This window comes from Lampetra fluviatilis, unplaced genomic scaffold (genome assembly GCF_964198595.1).
Source record: "Lampetra fluviatilis unplaced genomic scaffold, kcLamFluv1.1 SCAFFOLD_342, whole genome shotgun sequence".
Classification (NCBI taxonomy): Eukaryota; Metazoa; Chordata; class Hyperoartia; order Petromyzontiformes; family Petromyzontidae; genus Lampetra; species Lampetra fluviatilis.
The window spans coordinates 69,798-90,291 of record NW_027621517.1 but is presented as its reverse complement, the minus strand read 5'-3'; the positions used below and the strand labels follow the sequence as shown (position 1 = coordinate 90,291).

The window sequence follows — 20,494 nt, the reverse complement described above, 5'->3', positions numbered from 1 at the left end:
AGCCTAGTCTCACATGGTCCTTGAAGTTGATTGGTCCACACCCGAGACAGCTTTCCTTAGAGCCTAGTCTCACATGGTCCTTGAAGTTGATTGGTCCACACCCGAGACAGCTTTCCTTAGAGCCTAGTCTCAGTGGTCCTTGAAGTTGATTGGTCCACACCCGAGACAGCTTTCCTTAGAGCCTAGTCTCCATTGGTGTTGGACCAGATGACGCCAAAAGGCGCACAACTCAAAGACAGCGTCACTATCAGAGTATTGAGAACTCGGGGTGAGGCATTTACACTATGAGACATCTTCTTTACCAGTGGCAAAATATAGTGATAGGTTTTTACCCTTTCAACTGGTACGAAGACTGACACCTTTATATCATTATCATCATCATCAGAGGTGTTTCTTTTTGTTTGCATTTCGACTGCTTGTGTTGTGGTTATTGCAAACATGATACTGCCTTGTATAAAGGTGTCAGTCTTCGTACCAGTTGAAAGGGTAAAAACCTATCACTATATAGGCAGAGTCGTCATGGCGACGGGCATCGTTGTTGTCATGGCGACGGGCATCGTGTCGTCGTCATGGCGACGGGGCATCGTTGTTGTCATGGCGATGGGCATCGCCATCAGTCACAGCGACAATCATCATCCGCCCTCTCCCCCCCCCTCCCCCCTCCCCCAGCTCACGTATCCTCGAGGAATATCCGTGGAGTCGGCCTCCGTCACCGCCTCCGTAGCCGCGGTGACCGTAGCCGCGGTGACCGTAGCCGCGGTGACGGTAGCCGCGGCGACCGCCTCCTCCTCCTCTGCGTGTCCCACGAGGCGGCGAATCTTGAGGCTGAGAGACTCAATAGTCGTCGTGTGCGGGTCCCGACCAGCGGCGTCGTGGTGGAGTCGAGGCGGACGCGGCGTCGGAAGAAGACGAACGCCGGGAGGGAGACGGCCTCCATCGCCTCAGGCGACGACGATGAGGGGGACGACGGGTTTGGTAGCGCGACGCCGTGAGTGGTTGCCAAGGTCTAGAGGGGAGGGGAGGGAGGAGAGGGGAGGAGAGTGGAGAGGTTATGGGTGAGTGGGTGGGTGAGTGGGTGGGTGGATGGGTGAGTGGGTGGGTGAGTGGGTGGGTGGGTGGGTGGATGGTGTGGGTGGGTGTGGGTGAGTGAGTGGGTGAGTGGGTGGGTGAGTGGATGAGTGAGCGAGTGAGTGGGTGAAGTGAGCGAGTGAGTGGGTGTGTGAATGGGTCAGTGAGTGAGTGGGTGACGATGATGATGATGATGATGAGGGGGACGACGGGTTTGGTAGCGCGATGCCGTGAGTGGTTGCCAAGGTCTAGAGGGGAGGGGAGGGAGGAGAGGGAGAGTTATGGGTGGGTAGGTGGGTGAGTGAGTGGGTGGATGAGTGAGCGAGTGAGTGAGTGAAGTGAGCGAGTGAGTGAGTGAGTGAGTGTGTGAATGAGTCAGTGGGTGTGTGTGAGTGAGTGGGTGAGTGAGTGGGTGAGTGTGTGAATGAGTCAGTGGGTGTGTGAGTGAGTGAGTGGGTGAATGAGTGGGTGAGTGGGTGTGTGAATGGGTCAGTGGGTGAGTGGATGAGTGAGTGAGTGAGTGTGTGAATGAGTCAGTGGGTGTGTGAGTGAGTGAGTGGGTGAGTGTGTGAATGAGTCAGTGGGTGTGTGAGTGAGTGAGTGGGTGAATGAGTGGGGTGAGTGGGTGTGTGAATGGGTCAGTGGGTGAGTGGATGAGTGAGTGAGTGAGTAGATGGGTGGGTGGGTGAGTGAGCGAGAGTGAGTGAGTGAGTGTGTGAATGAGTCAGTGGGTGTGTGTGAGTGAGTGGGTGAGTGAGTGGGTGAGTGTGTGAATGAGTCAGTGGGTGTGTGAGTGAGTGAGTGGGTGAATGAGTGGGTGAGTGGGTGTGTGAATGGGTCAGTGGGTGAGTGGATCAGTGAGTGAGTGAGTAGATGGGTGGGTGGGTGAGTGAGTGGTGTGAGTGAGTGAGCGAGTGGGTGAGTGAGTGAGCGAGTGGGTGGGTGAGTGAGTGGGTGGGTGTGTGAATGGGTCAGTGGGTGAGTGAGTGGGTGAGTGGATGAGTCAGTGGGTGTGTGAGTGAGTGAGTGGGTGAGTGAGTGGGGTGGGTGAGTGGGTGGGTGGGTGAGTGGGTGGGTGGTGTGGGTGAGTGAGTGGGTGGATGAGTCAGTGGGTGAGTGAGTGGGTGAGTGGGTGGGTGTGTGAGTGAGTGAGTGGGTGAGTGAGTGGGTGGGTGAGTGAGTGGGTGAGTGAGTGAGTGAGCGAGTGGGTGAGTGAGTGGGTGTGGGCGATGATGATGATGATGACGATGATGATGAGGGGGACGACGGGTTTGGTAGCGCGACGCCGTGAGTGGTTGCCAAGGTCTAGGGGGGGAGGGAAGGAAGGGAGGGAGGAGAGGGAGAGTTATGGGTGAGTGGGTGGGTGGGTGGGTGGATGGGTGGATGGGTGGATGGGTGGATGGGTGAGTGAGTGGGTGGGTGGGTGGGTGAGTGAGTGAGTGGGTGGGTGGGTAGATGGGTGATTGGGTGGGTGGGTAGGTGGGTAGGTGGGTGGGTGAGTGGGTGAAGTGAGCGAGTGAGTGAGTGAGTGGATGAGTCAGTGGGTGTGTGAGTGAGTGAGTGGGTGGGTGAGTGGGTGGGTGAGTGGGTGGGTGGGTGAGTGGGTGGGTGGGTAGATGGGTGATTGGGTGGGTGGGTGGGTAGGTGGGTAGGTGGGTGGGTGAGTGGGGTGAGTGAGCGAGTGAGTGAGTGAGTGGATGAGTCAGTGGGTGTGTGAGTGAGTGGGTGGGGTGAGTGAGTGGGTGGATGAGTCAGTGGGTGAGTGAGTGGGTGAGTGGGTGGGTGAGTGGGTGGATGAGTCAGTGGGTGAGTGAGTGGGTGAGTGGGTGGGTGAGTGGGTGAGTGGGTGGATGAGTCAGTGGGTGAGTGAGTGGGGTGGGTGAGTGGGTGGGTGGGTGGGTGGGTGAGTGGGTGGGTGGGTGGGTGAGTGGGTGGGTGGGTGGGTGAGTGGGTGGGGTGGGTGGGTGGGTGAGTGGGGTGGGTGGGTGAGTGGGGTGAGTGGGTGGGTGGGTGAGTGGGTGAGTGGGTGAGTGGGTGAGTGGGTGAGTGGGTGGGTGGGTGAGTGGGTGGGTGGGTGGGTGGGTGAGTGGGTGAGTGGGTGGGTGGGTGAGTGGGTGGGTGGGTGGGTGAGTGGGTGAGTGGGTGGGTGGGTGGGTGAGTGGGTGGGTGAGTGGGTGAGTGGGTGGGTGGGTGGGTGGGTGAGTGGGTGAGTGGGTGGGTGGGTGAGTGGGTGGGTGGGTGGGTGAGTGGGTGGGTGGGTGGGTGAGTGGGTGGGTGGGTGGGTGAGTGGGTGAGTGGGTGGGTGGTGTGGGTGGGTGAGTGGGGTGGGGTGAGTGGGTGAGTGGGTGGGTGGGTGAGTGGGTGGTGGGTGGTGGGTGGGTGAGTGGGTGAGTGGGTGGGTGGGGTGGGGTGAGTGGGGTGGGTGGGTGAGTGGGTGAGTGGGTGGGTGGGTGGGTGGGTGAGTGGGTGGGTGAGTGGGTGAGTGGTGGTGGGTGGGTGGGTGGGTGGGTGGGTGGGTGAGTGGGTGGGTGGGTGAGTGGGTGAGTGGGTGGGGTGAGTGGGTGGGTGGGTGGGTGGGTGGGTGAGTGGGTGGGTGGGTGGGTGAGTGGGTGAGTGGGTGGGTGGTGTGGGTGGGTGGGTGAGTGGGTGGGTGGGTGGGTGAGTGGGTGAGTGGGTGGGTGGGTGAGTGGGTGGGTGGGTGGGTGAGTGGGGTGAGTGGGTGAGTGGGTGGGTGGGTGGGTGAGTGGGTGGGTGGGTGGGTGAGGTGGGTGAGTGGGGTGGGTGGGTGAGTGGGTGGGTGGTGGGTGGGTGAGTGAGTGAGTGAGTGGGTGGTGTGAGCGAAGTGAGTGAGCGAGTGGGTGGGTGAGTGGGTGAGTGAGTGGATGAGTGAGTGAGTGGGTGGGTGGGTGGGTGGGTGGGTGAGTGGGTGAGTGGGTGGGTGGGTGGGTGAGTGGGTGGGTGGAGTGGGGTGTGTGAATGGGTCAGTGGGTGAGTGAGTGAGTGGGTGGGTGGGTGAGTGGGTGGGTGGGTGAGTGGGTGGGTGGGTGGGTGGGTGTGTGAATGGGTCAGTGGGTGAGTGAGTGAGTGGGTGGGTGGGTGAGTGGGTGGGTGGGTGAGTGGGTGGTGGGTGGGTGGGTGGGTGGGTGAGTGGGTGAGTGGGTGGGGTGAGTGGGTGGGTGAGTGGGTGAGTGGGTGAGTGGGTGGGTGGGTGGGTGAGTGGTGTGGGTGGGTGGGTGGGTGTGTGAATGGGTCAGTGGGTGAGTGGGTGGGTGGGTGAGTGGGTGGGTGGGTGGGTGGGTGAGTGGGTGGGTGGGTGGGTGAGTGGGTGAGTGGGTGGTGGGTGAGTGGGTGGGTGAGCGAGTGAGTGAGCGAGTGGGTGGGTGAGTGGGTGAGTGAGTGGATGAGTGAGTGAGTGGGTGGGTGGGTGGGTGTGTGAATGGGTCAGTGGGTGAGTGAGTGAGTGGGTGGGTGGGTGAGTGGGTGGGTGGGTGAGTGGGTGGGTGGGTGGGTGGGTGGGTGAGTGGGTGAGTGAGTGGTGGGTGAGTGGGTGGGTGAGTGGGTGAGTGGGTGAGTGGGTGGGTGGGTGGGTGGGTGGGTGAGTGGGTGGGTGAGTGGGTGAGTGAGTGAGTGGGTGAGTGGGTGGGTGAGTGGGTGGGTGGGTGGGTGAGTGGGTGGGTGGGTGGGTGAGTGAGTGAGTGAGTGGGTGGGTGAGTGAGTGAGTGGGTGGGTGAGTGAGTGAGTGGGTGGGTGAGTGAGTGAGTGGGTGGGTGAGTGAGTGAGTGAGTGGGTGGGTGAGTGAGTGAGTGAGTGGGTGGGTGAGTGGGTGAGTGAGTGGGTGGGTGAGTGGGTGAGTGGGTGGGTGGGTGGGTGAGTGAGTGAGTGGGTGGGTGAGTGAGTGAGTGGGTGGGTGAGTGAGTGAGTGAGTGGGTGGGTGAGTGAGTGAGTGAGTGGGTGGGTGAGTGGGTGAGTGGGTGGGTGGGTGAGTGAGTGAGTGGGTGGGTGAGTGAGTGAGTGGGTGGGTGAGTGAGTGAGTGAGTGGGTGGGTGAGTGGGTGAGTGGGTGGGTGGGTGAGTGAGTGAGTGAGTGGGTGGGTGAGTGGGTGAGTGGGTGGATGGGTGGGTGAGTGGGTGGGTGAGTGGGTGGGTGGGTGAGTGAGTGGGTGGGTGAGTGAGTGAGTGGGTGGGTGAGTGAGTGAGTGAGTGGGTGGGTGAGTGGGTGAGTCAGTGGGTGAGTGGATGAGTGAGTGGGTGAGTGAGTGTGTGAGTGGGTGAGTGGATGAGTGAGTGAGTGAGTGGGTGAGTGTGTGAGTGGGTGAGTGAGTGGGTGAGTGTGTGAGTGGGTGTGTGAGTGGGTAGATGGGTGAGTGAGTGGGTGGATGGGAGACATGATGAGAGGGTTAGAACAAGCGCCATTCGCCACTAAGTGGCGGTGACGTCACCACGACGCACCTACACACACACACGCACACACCTACACACACACACGCACACACCTACACACACACACGCACACACCTACACACACACACGCACACACCTACACACACACACGCACACACCTACACACACACACGCACACACCTACACACACACACGCACACACCTACACACACACACGCACACACCTACACACACACACACCTACACACACTACACACACACCTACACACACACACGCACACACCTACACACACACACGCACACACCTACACACACACACGCACACACCTACACACACACACGCACACACCTACACACACACACGCACACACCTACACACACACACGCACACACCTACACACACACACGCACACACCTACACACACACACGCACACACCTACACACACACACACCTACACACACTACACACACACCTACACACACACACGCACACACCTACACACACACACGCACACACCTACACACACACACGCACACACCTACACACACACACGCACACACCTACACACACACACGCACACACCTACACACACACACGCACACACCTACACACACACACGCACACACCTACACACACACACGCACACACCTACACACACACGCACACACCTACACACACACGCACACACCTACACACACACACGCACACACCTACACACACACACGCACACACCTACACACACACACGCACACACCTACACACACTACACACACACCTACACACACACACGCACACACCTACACACACACACGCACACACCTACACACACTACACACACACCTACACACACACACGCCTACACACACACACACCTACACACACACACACACGCACACACCTACACACACACACACCTACACACACACACACCTACACACACACACCTACACACACGCACACCTACACACACACACACCTACACACACACACACCTACACACACGCACACACCTACACACACACACACGTGGTGGTGCCAGGCTAGGTGCACGTCGCCACGCACCCGGCACTGATCGATGTCCACCTCTAGGAAGACGACGTCTGGGAACGTGGCGGAGAGTTGGGTCAGAATAGCGGGAACAGCCTCACAGGATGCACTCCTAGAGACACACAGAGACACACACAGAGAGACACACAGTGAGACACACACACAGAGACACACACAGAGACACACAGAGACACACACAGAGAGACACACAGTGAGACACACAGTGAGACACACAGTGAGACACACAGAGACACACACACAGAGACACACACAGTGACACACAGTGAGACACACACACAGTGACACACACAGAGACACACAGAGACACACACACAGTGACACACACACAGTGGCACACAGTGAGACACACACACAGTGACACACACAGAGAGACACACAGTGAGACACACAGAGACACACACACAGTGACACACACACAGTGGCACACAGTGAGACACACACACAGTGACACACACAGAGAGACACACAGTGAGACACACAGAGACACACACACAGTGACACACACAGAGACACACAGAGACACACACACAGTGACACACACAGAGACACACAGAGACACACACACAGAGACACACAGTGAGACACACACAGTGACACACAGTGAGACACACAGAGACACACACACAGAAACACACAGTGAGACACACACACAGAGACACACAGAGACACACACACAGAGACACACAGAGACACACACACAGAGACACACAGTGAGACACACACACAGAGACACACACACAGAAACACACAGTGACACACACAGAGACACACACAGAGACACACACAGAGACACACAGAGACACACACACAGTGACACACACACAGTGACACACACAGAGACACACACAGAGACACACACACAGAGACACACACACAGTGACACACACACAGTGACACACACAGAGACACACAGAGACACACACACAGTGACACACACAGAGACACACACAGAGACACACAGTGACACACACAGAGACACACAGTGAGACACACACACAGTGACACACAGTGACACACACAGAGACACACACAGTGACACACACAGAGACACACACAGAGACACACACAGAGACACACACAGAGACACACACACAGTGACACACACAGAGACACACACAGTGACACACACAGAGACACACACACAGACACACAGAGACACACACAGAGACACACACAGAGACACACACAGAGACACACACACAGTGACACACACAGAGACACACACAGAGACACACAGAGACACACACAGAGACACACAGAGACACACACAGAGACACACACACAGAGACACACAGTGAGACACACACACAGAGACACACACAGAGACACACACACAGTGACACACACAGAGACAGACAGAGACACACACACAGAGACACACAGTGAGACACACACAGTGACACACACAGAGACACACACAGAGACACACACAGAGACACACACAGAGACACACACACAGTGACACACACAGAGACACACACACAGTGACACACACAGAGACACACACACAGACACACAGAGACACACACAGAGACACACACAGTGACACACACAGAGACACACACACAGTGACACACACACAGTGACACACACAGAGACACACACAGAGACACACAGAGACACACACAGAGACACACACAGTGACACACACAGAGACACACACACAGTGACACACACAGAGACACACACAGAGACACACACACAGAGACACACACAGAGACACACACAGAGACACACACAGAGACACACAGAGACACACACACAGAGACACACAGTGAGACACACACACAGTGACACACACAGAGACACACACAGAGACACACACACAGTGACACACACAGAGACACACACACAGACACACAGAGACACACACAGAGAGACACACAGTGAGACACACACACAGTGACACACACAGAGACACACAGAGACACACACACAGTGACACACAGTGAGACACACACACAGAGACACACAGTGAGACACACACAGAGACACACACAGAGACACACACACAGTGACACACACAGAGACACACAGAGACACACACACAGTGACACACAGTGAGACACACACACAGAGACACACAGTGAGACACACACACAGAGACACACAGAGACACACACACAGAGACACACACAGAGACACACACACAGTGACACACACAGAGACACACAGAGACACACACACAGTGACACACAGTGAGACACACACACAGAGACACACAGTGAGACACACAGTGAGACACACAGAGACACACACACACAGAGACACACACAGAGACACACACACAGTGACACACACAGAGACACACAGAGACACACACACAGTGACACACAGTGAGACACACACACAGAGACACACACAGAGACACACACAGTGACACACACAGTGACACACACAGAGACACACACAGAGAGACACACAGTGAGACACACACACAGAGACACACACAGAGACACACAGTGAGACACACACACAGTGACACACACAGAGACACACAGTGAGACACACACACAGAGACACACACAGAGAGACACACAGTGAGACACACACACAGTGACACACACAGAGACACACAGTGAGACACACACACAGTGACACACACAGAGACACACACAGAGAGACACACAGTGAGACACACACACAGAGACACACACAGAGACACACAGAGACACACACAGAGACACACACACAGAGACACACACAGAGACACACACAGAGAGACACACAGTGAGACACACACAGAGACACACACAGAGACACACAGTGAGACACACAGAGACACACACAGACACACACAGAGACACACAGAGACACACACCCACACACACACACAGAGACACACACAGTGAGACACACACACAGACACACACCCACACACACACACACACAGAGACACACACACCCACACACACACAGAGACACACACAGAGACACACACAGACACACACACACAGAGACACACACAGAGACACACACAGAGACACACACAGACACACACACAGAGACACACAGTGAGACACACACAGAGACACACACAGTGAGACACACACAGAGACACACACAGAGACACACACAGACACACACACAGTGACACACACAGTGAGACACACACAGAGACACACACAGACACACACAGAGACACACACACAGAGAGACACACAGAGAGACACACAGAGACACACACAGTGACACACACAGACACACACACACATTGACACACACAGAGACACACACACAGAGAGACACACACAGAGACACACACAGACACACACACACAGAGACACACACACAGTGACACACACACACACACACAGTGAGACACACACAGAGACACACACACAGTGAGACACACACAGTGACACACACAGTGACACACACAGTGACACACAGTGAGACACACACAGTGACACACACACAGTGAGACACACACAGACACACACAGAGACACACACAGAGACACACACAGAGACACACACAGTGACACACACAGTGACACACACAGAGACACACACAGTGACACACACAGTGACACACACAGTGACACACACAGAGACACACACAGAGACACACACAGTGACACACACAGTGACACACACAGAGACACACACAGTGACACACACAGAGACACACACAGAGACACACACAGTTAGACACACACACACATACACACACAGTGACACACACACAGACACACACACAGTGACACACACAGAGACACACACAGAGACACACAGTGACACACACAGTGACACACACAGAGACACACACAGAGACACACACAGAGACACACACACAGAGACACACACAGAGACACACACACAGTGACACACACAGTGAGACACACACAGACACACACAGAGACACACACAGACACACACAGAGACACACACAGTGACACACACAGAGACACACACAGAGACACACACAGTGACACACACAGTGAGACACACACAGAGACACACACAGAGACACACACAGAGACACACACAGAGACACACAGTGAGACACACACACAGAGACACACACAGAGACACACAGAGACACACACAGAGACACACAGTGAGACACACACACAGTGACACACACAGAGACACACAGTGAGACACACACACAGTGACACACACAGAGACACACACAGTGACACACACAGTGACACACAGTGAGACACACACAGTGAGACACACACAGAGACACACACAGAGACACACACAGTGACACACACAGAGACACACAGAGACACACACAGTGACACACAGAGACACACACAGAGACACACACAGTGAGACACACACAGTGAGACACACACACAGTGACACACACAGAGACACACACAGAGACACACACACAGTGACACACACAGAGACACACAGAGACACACACAGAGAGACACACAGTGAGACACACACACAGTGACACACACAGAGACACACACACAGTGACACACACAGAGACACACAGAGACACACACAGAGAGACACAGAGACACACACAGAGAGACACACAGTGAGACACACACAGAGACACACACAGAGACACACAGTGAGACACACACACAGAGACACACAGTGAGACACACACAGAGACACACACAGAGACACACACAGTGAGACACACACAGTGAGACACACACAGACACACACACAGAGACACACACAGAGACACACACAGTGAGACACACAGTGAGACACACAGTGACACACACACAGTGACACACACAGAGACACACACAGAGACACACACAGTGAGACACACACAGAGAGACACACAGTGACACACACAGAGACACACACAGAGACACACACAGAGACACACACAGTGAGACACACAGTGACACACACACAGAGACACACACAGAGACACACACAGAGACACACACAGAGACACACACAGAGACACACACAGTGAGACACACAGTGACACACACAGAGACACACACAGAGACACACACAGTGAGACACACAGTGACACACACAGTGACACACACAAAGACACACACAGAGACACACACAGAGACACACACAGAGACACACACAGTGACACACACAGAGACACACACAGAGACACACACAGAGACACACACAGTGAGACACACAGAGAGACACACACAGAGACACACACAGTGACACACACAGAGACACACACAGAGACACACAGTGAGACACACAGAGACACACACAGAGACACACACAGTGACACACACAGAGACACACACACACAGAGAGACACACACAGAGACACACAGAGACACACACAGAGACACACAGAGACACACACACAGAGACACACAGTGAGACACACACACAGTGACACACACAGAGACACACACAGAGACACACACAGAGACACACACAGAGACACACAGAGACACACGCACAGAGACACACAGAGACACACACACAGAGACACAGAGACACACACAGTGAGACACACACACAGAGACACACACAGTGAGACACACACACAGAGACACAGAGACACACACAGTGAGACACACACACAGTGACACACACAGAGACACACACAGTGAGACACACACACAGTGACACACACAGAGACACACACAGTGACACACACAGTGACACACACAGAGACACACACAGTGACACACACAGACACACACAGAGACACACACAGAGACACACACAGAGACACACACAGTGAGACACACACACAGAGACACACAGTGAGACACACACACAGAGACACACAGAGACACACACAGAGACACACACAGAGACACACACAGTGACACACACAGAGACACACACAGAGACACACACAGAGACACACACAGAGACACACACACAGAGACACACAGAGACACACACAGAGACACACACAGAGACATACACAGTGAGACACACACAGAGACACACACAGAGACACACAGTGAGACACACACACAGAGACACACAGAGACACACACAGAGACACACACAGAGACACACACAGAGACACACAGAGACACACACAGAGACACACACAGTGAGACACACACAGAGACACACACAGAGACACACACACAGAGACACACACAGAGACACACACAGAGACTCACACAGAGACTCACACAGAGACACACACAGAGACACACACAGAGACACACACAGTGACACACACAGTGACACACACAGAGACACACAGAGACACACACAGTGACACACACAGAGACACACACACAGAGACACACAGAGACACACACAGAGACACACACACAGAGACACACAGAGACACACACACAGAGACACACAGTGAGACACACACACAGAGACACACACAGTGACACACACAGTGAGACACACAGAGACACACACAGAGACACACACAGAGACACACACAGAGACACACACACAGAGACACACACAGAGACACACACAGAGACACACACAGAGACACACACAGAGACACACACAGAGACACACACAGAGACACACACAGTGACACACACAGTGACACACACAGTGACACACACAGTGACACACACAGTGACACACACAGACACACACAGAGACACACACAGAGACACACACAGAGACACACACAGAGACACACACACAGAGACACACACAGTGACACACACAGTGAGACACACACAGTGACACACACAGTGACACACACAGAGACACACACAGACACACACAGAGACACACACAGAGACACACACAGAGACACACACAGTGACACACACAGTGACACACACAGTGACACACACAGTGAGACACACACAGACACACACAGAGACACACACAGAGACACACACACAGACACACACAGAGACACACACAGAGACACACACACACAGACACACACAGAGACACACACAGTGACACACACAGTGACACACACAGTGAGACACACACAGAGACACACACAGTGACACACACAGAGACACACAGAGACACACACAGTGACACACACAGTGACACACACAGTGACACACACAGTGACACACACAGAGACACACACAGAGACACACACAGTGACACACAGTGACACACACAGAGACACACACAGAGACACACACAGAGACACACACAGTGACACACACAGTGACACACACAGTGACACACACAGAGACACACACAGAGACTCACACAGAGACACACAGTGACACACACAGTGACACACACAGAGACACACACAGAGACACACACAGTGACACACACAGTGACACACACAGAGACACACACAGTGACACACACAGAGACACACACAGAGACACACACACAGAGACACACACAGAGACACACACAGTGACACACACAGTGACACACACAGAGACACACACAGTGACACACACAGAGACACACACAGAGACACACACAGTGACACACACAGAGACACACACAGTGACACACACAGTGACACACACAGTGACACACACAGTGACACACACAGAGACACACACACAGAGACACACACAGTGACACACACAGTGACACACACACAGAGACACACACAGAGACACACACAGAGACACACAGAGACACACACACAGAGACACACACAGTGACACACACAGTGACACACACAGTGACACACACACAGAGACACACACAGTGACACACACACAGAGACACACACAGTGACACACACACAGAGACACACACAGTGACACACACAGTGACACACACAGTGACACACACAGTGACACACACAGTGACACACACACAGAGACACACACAGTGACACACACACAGAGACACACACAGAGACACACACAGAGACACACACAGTGACACACACAGAGACACACACAGTGACACACACAGTGACACACACAGAGACACACACAGAGACACACACAGTGACACACACAGTGACACACACAGAGACACACACAGAGACACACACAGTGACACACACAGAGACACACACAGTGACACACACACAGTGACACACACAGTGACACACACAGAGACACACACAGAGACACACACAGAGACACACACACAGAGACACACACAGAGACACACACACAGTGACACACACAGTGACACACACAGAGACACACAGACACACACAGAGACACACACAGTGACACACACAGAGACACACACATTGACACACACATTGACACACACAGTGACACACACAGAGACACACACAGAGACACACACAGAGACACACACAGTGACACACACAGTGACACACACAGAGACACACACAGAGACACACACAGTGACACACACAGAGACACACACAGTGTTACACACACAGAGACACACACAGTGACACACACAGTGACACACACAGAGACACACACAGAGACACACACAGAGACACACACAGAGACACACACAGAGACACACAGAGACACACACACAGTGACACACACACAGTGACACACACAGAGACACACACAGAGACACACAGAGACACACACAGAGACACACACACAGTGACACACACAGAGACACACACAGAGACACACATACAGAGACACACAGTGAGACACACACACAGTGACACACACAGAGACACACACAGAGACACACAGAGACACACACAGAGACACACACACAGTGACACACACAGAGACACACAGAGACACACAGAGACACACACAGAGACACACACAGAGACACACACACAGAGACACACAGAGACACACACAGAGACACACACAGAGACACACACACAGAGACACACAGTGAGACACACACACAGAGACACACACAGAGACACACACAGAGACACACACAGAGACACACACAGAGACACACACAGAGACACACACAGAGACACACACAGAGACACACACAGAGACACACACAGAGACACACACAGAGACACACACAGAGACACACACAGAGAGACACACAGTGAGACACACACACAGAGACACACACAGAGACACACAGAGACACACACAGTGAGACACACACACAGACACACACAGAGACACACACAGAGAGACACACAGTGAGACACACACACAGAGACACACACAGAGACACACAGAGACACACACAGAGACACACACAGTGAGACACACACACAGACACACACCCACACACACAGACACACACACATTGACACACACAAAGACACACACACAGTGAGACACACACAGACACACACAGTGAGACACACACAGACACACAGAGACACACACAGAGACACACACAGTGAGACACACAGTGAGACACACACACAGAGACACACACAGTGACACACACAGTGACACACACACAGTGAGACACACACAGAGACACACACAGAGACACACACAGAGACACACACAGAGACACACACAGAGACACACACAGAGACACACACAGAGACACACACAGAGAGACACACAGTGAGACACACACACAGAGACACACACAGAGACACACAGAGACACACACAGAGACACACACACAGTGACACACACAGTGACACACACAGAGACACACACAGAGACACACACAGTGAGACACACACAGACACACACACAGTGACACACACAGTGACACACACAGAGACACACACAGTGACACACACAGAGACACACACAGAGACACACACAGAGACACACACAGTGAGACACACAGAGACACACACAGTGACACACACAGTGACACACACAGTGACACACACAGAGACACACACAGACACACACACAGTGACACACACAGAGACACACACAGTGACACACACAGTGACACACACAGAGACACACACAGTGACACACACAGAGACACACACAGACACACACACAGTGACACACACAGAGACACACACAGTGACACACACAGAGACACACACAGACACACACACAGTGACACACACAGAGACACACACAGTGACACACACAGAGACACACACAGAGACACACACAGAGACACACACAGTGAGACACACAGAGACACACACACAGACACACACAGAGACACACACACAGTGACACACACAGAGACACACACACAGTGACACACACAGAGACACACAGAGACACACACACAGAGACACACAGAGACACACACACAGAGACACACAGTGAGACACACACACACAGAGACACACACAGAGACACACAGAGACACACACACAGTGACACACACACAGTGACACACAGAGAGACACACACAGAGACACACACAGAGACACACACAGAGACACACACAGAGACACACACACAGTGACACACACAGAGACACACACAGAGACACACACAGAGACACACACACAGTGACACACACAGAGACACACACAGAGACACACACAGAGACACACACAGAGACACACACAGAGACACACACAGAGACACACACAGAGACACACACAGAGACACACACAGAGACACACACAGAGAGACACACAGTGAGACACACACACAGAGACACACACAGAGACACACAGAGACACACACAGTGAGACACACACACAGACACACACAGAGACACACACAGAGAGACACACAGTGAGACACACACACAGAGACACACACAGAGACACACAGAGACACACACAGAGACACACACAGTGAGACACACACACAGACACACACCCACACACACAGACACACACACATTGACACACACAAAGACACACACACAGTGAGACACACACAGACACACACAGTGAGACACAGTGAGACACACACAGACACACAGAGACACACACAGAGACACACACAGTGAGACACACAGTGAGACACACACACAGTGAGACACACACAGACACACACAGTGAGACACACACAGACACACACAGTGACACACACACAGACACACACAGTGAGACACACAGAGACACACAGAGACACACACAGAGACACACACAGAGACACACACAGACACACACAGTGAGACACACAGAGACACACACAGAGACACACACACAGACACACACAGTGACACACACACAGACACACACAGTGAGACACACAGAGACACACACAGAGACACACACAGAGACACACACAGAGACACACAGTGACACACACAGAGACACACACAGAGACACACACAGTGACACACACAGACACACACAGTGACACACACAGTGACACACACAAACACTGATCCCCTATAAACTAACACTGATCCTACTAACGCTGATCCTACTAACGCTGATCCTACTAACGCTGATCCTATAAACTAACACTGATCCTACTAACGCTGATCCTATAAACTAACACTGATCCTACTAACGCTGATCCTATAGACTAACGCTGATCCTACTAACACTGATCCTATAGACTAACGCTGATCCTATAGACTAACACTGATCCTATAGACTAACGCTGATCCTACTAACGCTGATCCTATAAACTAACGCTGATCCTATAAACTAACACTGATCCTATAGACTAACACTGATCCTATAAACTAACACTGATCCTATAGACTAACACTGATCCTATAAACTAACGCTGATCCTATAGACTAACGCTGATCCTATAGACTAACACTGATCCTACTAACACTGATCCTATAAACTAACGCTGATCCTATAAACTAACACTGATCCTATAGACTAACACTGATCCTATAAACTAACACTGATCCTATAGACTAACGCAGGCCCCCATTGACCCTATTATCGATCCACATTGACAACTTCACAACAGCAAAGTCACGCTCCCTCTAACATTGAACCCCACTCAGTAGCTAATCGATTATCCCCACTCAGCTATCGATTATCCCCTCAGTAGCTATAGATGGTCCCCTTCAGCTAATAGATTATCCCCACTCAGCTATCGATTATCTCCACTCAACTATCGATTATCCCCTCAGCAGCTATCGATGGCCCCCTCAGCTAATCGATGATATCCCCACTCAGCTATCGATGACCTCCTCAGAAGCTATCGATTATCCCCTCAGCAGCTATTGATGACCCCCACTCAACTATCGATTATCCCCTCAGCAGCTATAGATGATCTCCACTCAACTATCGATTCTCCCCTCAGCAGCTAATCGATGATATCCCCTCGGCAGCTAATCGATGACCCCCCTCAGAAGCTATCGATTATCCCCACTCAGCTATTGATGGTTCCACTCAGTTATCGATTATCCCCTCAGCAGCTATTGATGATCTCCACTCAACTATCGATTCTCCCCTCAGAAGCTATAGATGATCTCCCCACTCAGCAGCTAATCGATGATATCCCCTCGGCAGCTAATCGATGACCCCACCAGGAGGCGGTGAATGCGACGACCGCGAGTCGCGAGCCCGCGTCTCTCAGCGCCGCCTCCAACTCCGCCGCGGAACGGAGACGACGGGAGGAGGCCATGATGGGAGATGAGTGGTGAAGGAGGCGATTCGATTCGTCGGTGTGAAGGGAATCGACTGGTTTGTAGTGTTGTAGATAGGGGAATCGGATGTGTGGGAATCGACTGGTTTGTAGTGTTGGAGATGGGGGGAATCGGATGTGTGGGAATCGAATCGGTTGGGTAGTGTTGTAGATGGGGGGAATCGGATAGGTGAATCGGATTAAGGGGGAATCGATTGGTTTGTAGTGTTGGAGATAGAGAAATCGGATAGGAGGAATCGTTTCCTAGATGGAGTTGATACAGGGGGAATCGATGAGTTGGTAATTTTGGATAAAGGGGGAATCGGTAGCGGGAATCGAATAATGGCGAATCGATCGGTGGGTAGTGTTGGAGATAGGGGGAATCGGATAGGTGGGAATCGAATCGGTTGGGTAGTGTTGTAGATAAGGGGAATCGGAGATGAGGAATCGTTTCCTAGATGGAGTTGATACAGGGGGAATCGATGAGTTGGTAATTTTGGATAAAGGGGGAATCGGTAGGGGGAATCGAATAAGGGGGAATCGATCGGTGGGTAGTGTTGGAGATAGGGGGAATCGGATAGGTGGGAATCGAATCGGTTGGGTAGTGTTGTAGCTAAGGGGAATCGGAGATGAGGAATCGTTTCCTAGATGGAGTTGATACAGGGGGAATCGATGAGTTGGTAATTTTGGATAAAGGGGGAATCGGTAGGGGGAATCGTATAAGGGGGAATCGATCGGTGGGTAGTGTTGGAGATAAGGGGAATCGGAGATGAGGAATCGTTTCCTAGATGGTGTTGATACAGGGGGAATCGATGAGTTGGTAATTTTGAATAAAGAGGGAATCGGTAAGGGGTAATCGGATAAGGGGGAATCGATCGGTGGGTAGTGTTGGAGATGGGGGAAATCGGAAATTGAGGGAATCGATTGGTTGGTAGTGATGTAGATATGAGGAATCGGATACGGGGAATCGTTTCCTAAATGGTGGAATCGATGAGTTGGTAATTTTAGAGATAGGGGGAATCGGATGGGGGGGGAATCGATTGGTCTGTAGTGTTGTAGATAGGGGGAATCGATTTCGCTGGAATCGATTGTTTGGTAGCGTTGGAGATAGGGGAATCGCATGGGGGGGAATCGATTGGTAGATAGTGTTGGATACAGGAGGAATCGATGAGTTGGTAATGTTTGGAAATGCGTGGAATCGGATTGGAGAATCGAAGTATGCGGGAATCGATTGGTAGATAGTGTTGTAGATAGGGGGAATCGATTAACGTGGAATCGATTGGTTGGTAGTGTTGTAGATAAGGGAATCGCATGGGGGGAATCGTATGGTAGATAGTGTTGGATACAAGAGGAATCGATGAGTTGGTAATTTTGAAAATGCGGGGAATCGGATTGGAGAATCGAAGTATGCGGGAATCGATTGGTTGGTAGTGTTGTAGAAAGGGGGAATCGATTAACGTGGAATCGATTGGTTGGTAGTGTTGTAGATAGGGGAATCGCATGGGTGGAATCGATTGGTAGATAGTGTTGGATACAGGAGGAAAATGCGTGGAATCGGATTGGAGAATCGAAGTATGCGGGAATCGATTGGTTGGTAGTGTTGTAGAAAGGGGGAATCGATTCACGTGGAATCTATTGGTTGGTAGTGTTGTAGATAGGGGAATCGCATGGGGGGAATCGATTGGTAGATAGTGTTGGATACAGGAGGAATCGATGAGTTGGTAATT

At 52.6% G+C, this 20,494-nt stretch overlaps 1 protein-coding gene and 1 long non-coding RNA gene across 2 annotated transcripts in view; both read right to left on the bottom strand.

The window, feature by feature from the left end:
• TXNL1 (thioredoxin like 1) overlaps positions 1 to 941 on the bottom strand; it is a gene marked incomplete at both ends in the record, with an annotated part of 9,457 nt that extends 8,516 nt beyond the window's left edge. Inside the window, one exon of the mRNA XM_078885603.1 lies at positions 675 to 941. Within this exon, the coding sequence (XP_078741729.1) occupies positions 675 to 941 (267 nt within the window). The remainder of the gene's footprint in view (positions 1 to 674) is intronic.
• Positions 942 to 2,267: 1,326 nt separating this feature from the next.
• Positions 2,268 to 18,825, bottom strand: LOC144955358 (uncharacterized). Its single transcript, XR_013641625.1, has 3 exons — positions 18,670 to 18,825; positions 6,533 to 6,629; positions 2,268 to 2,373 (listed from the first exon to the last, which is right to left on the bottom strand). It is a non-coding gene; the product is annotated as an uncharacterized LOC144955358 (long non-coding RNA).
• Between the last annotated feature and the right edge of the window lie 1,669 nt (positions 18,826 to 20,494).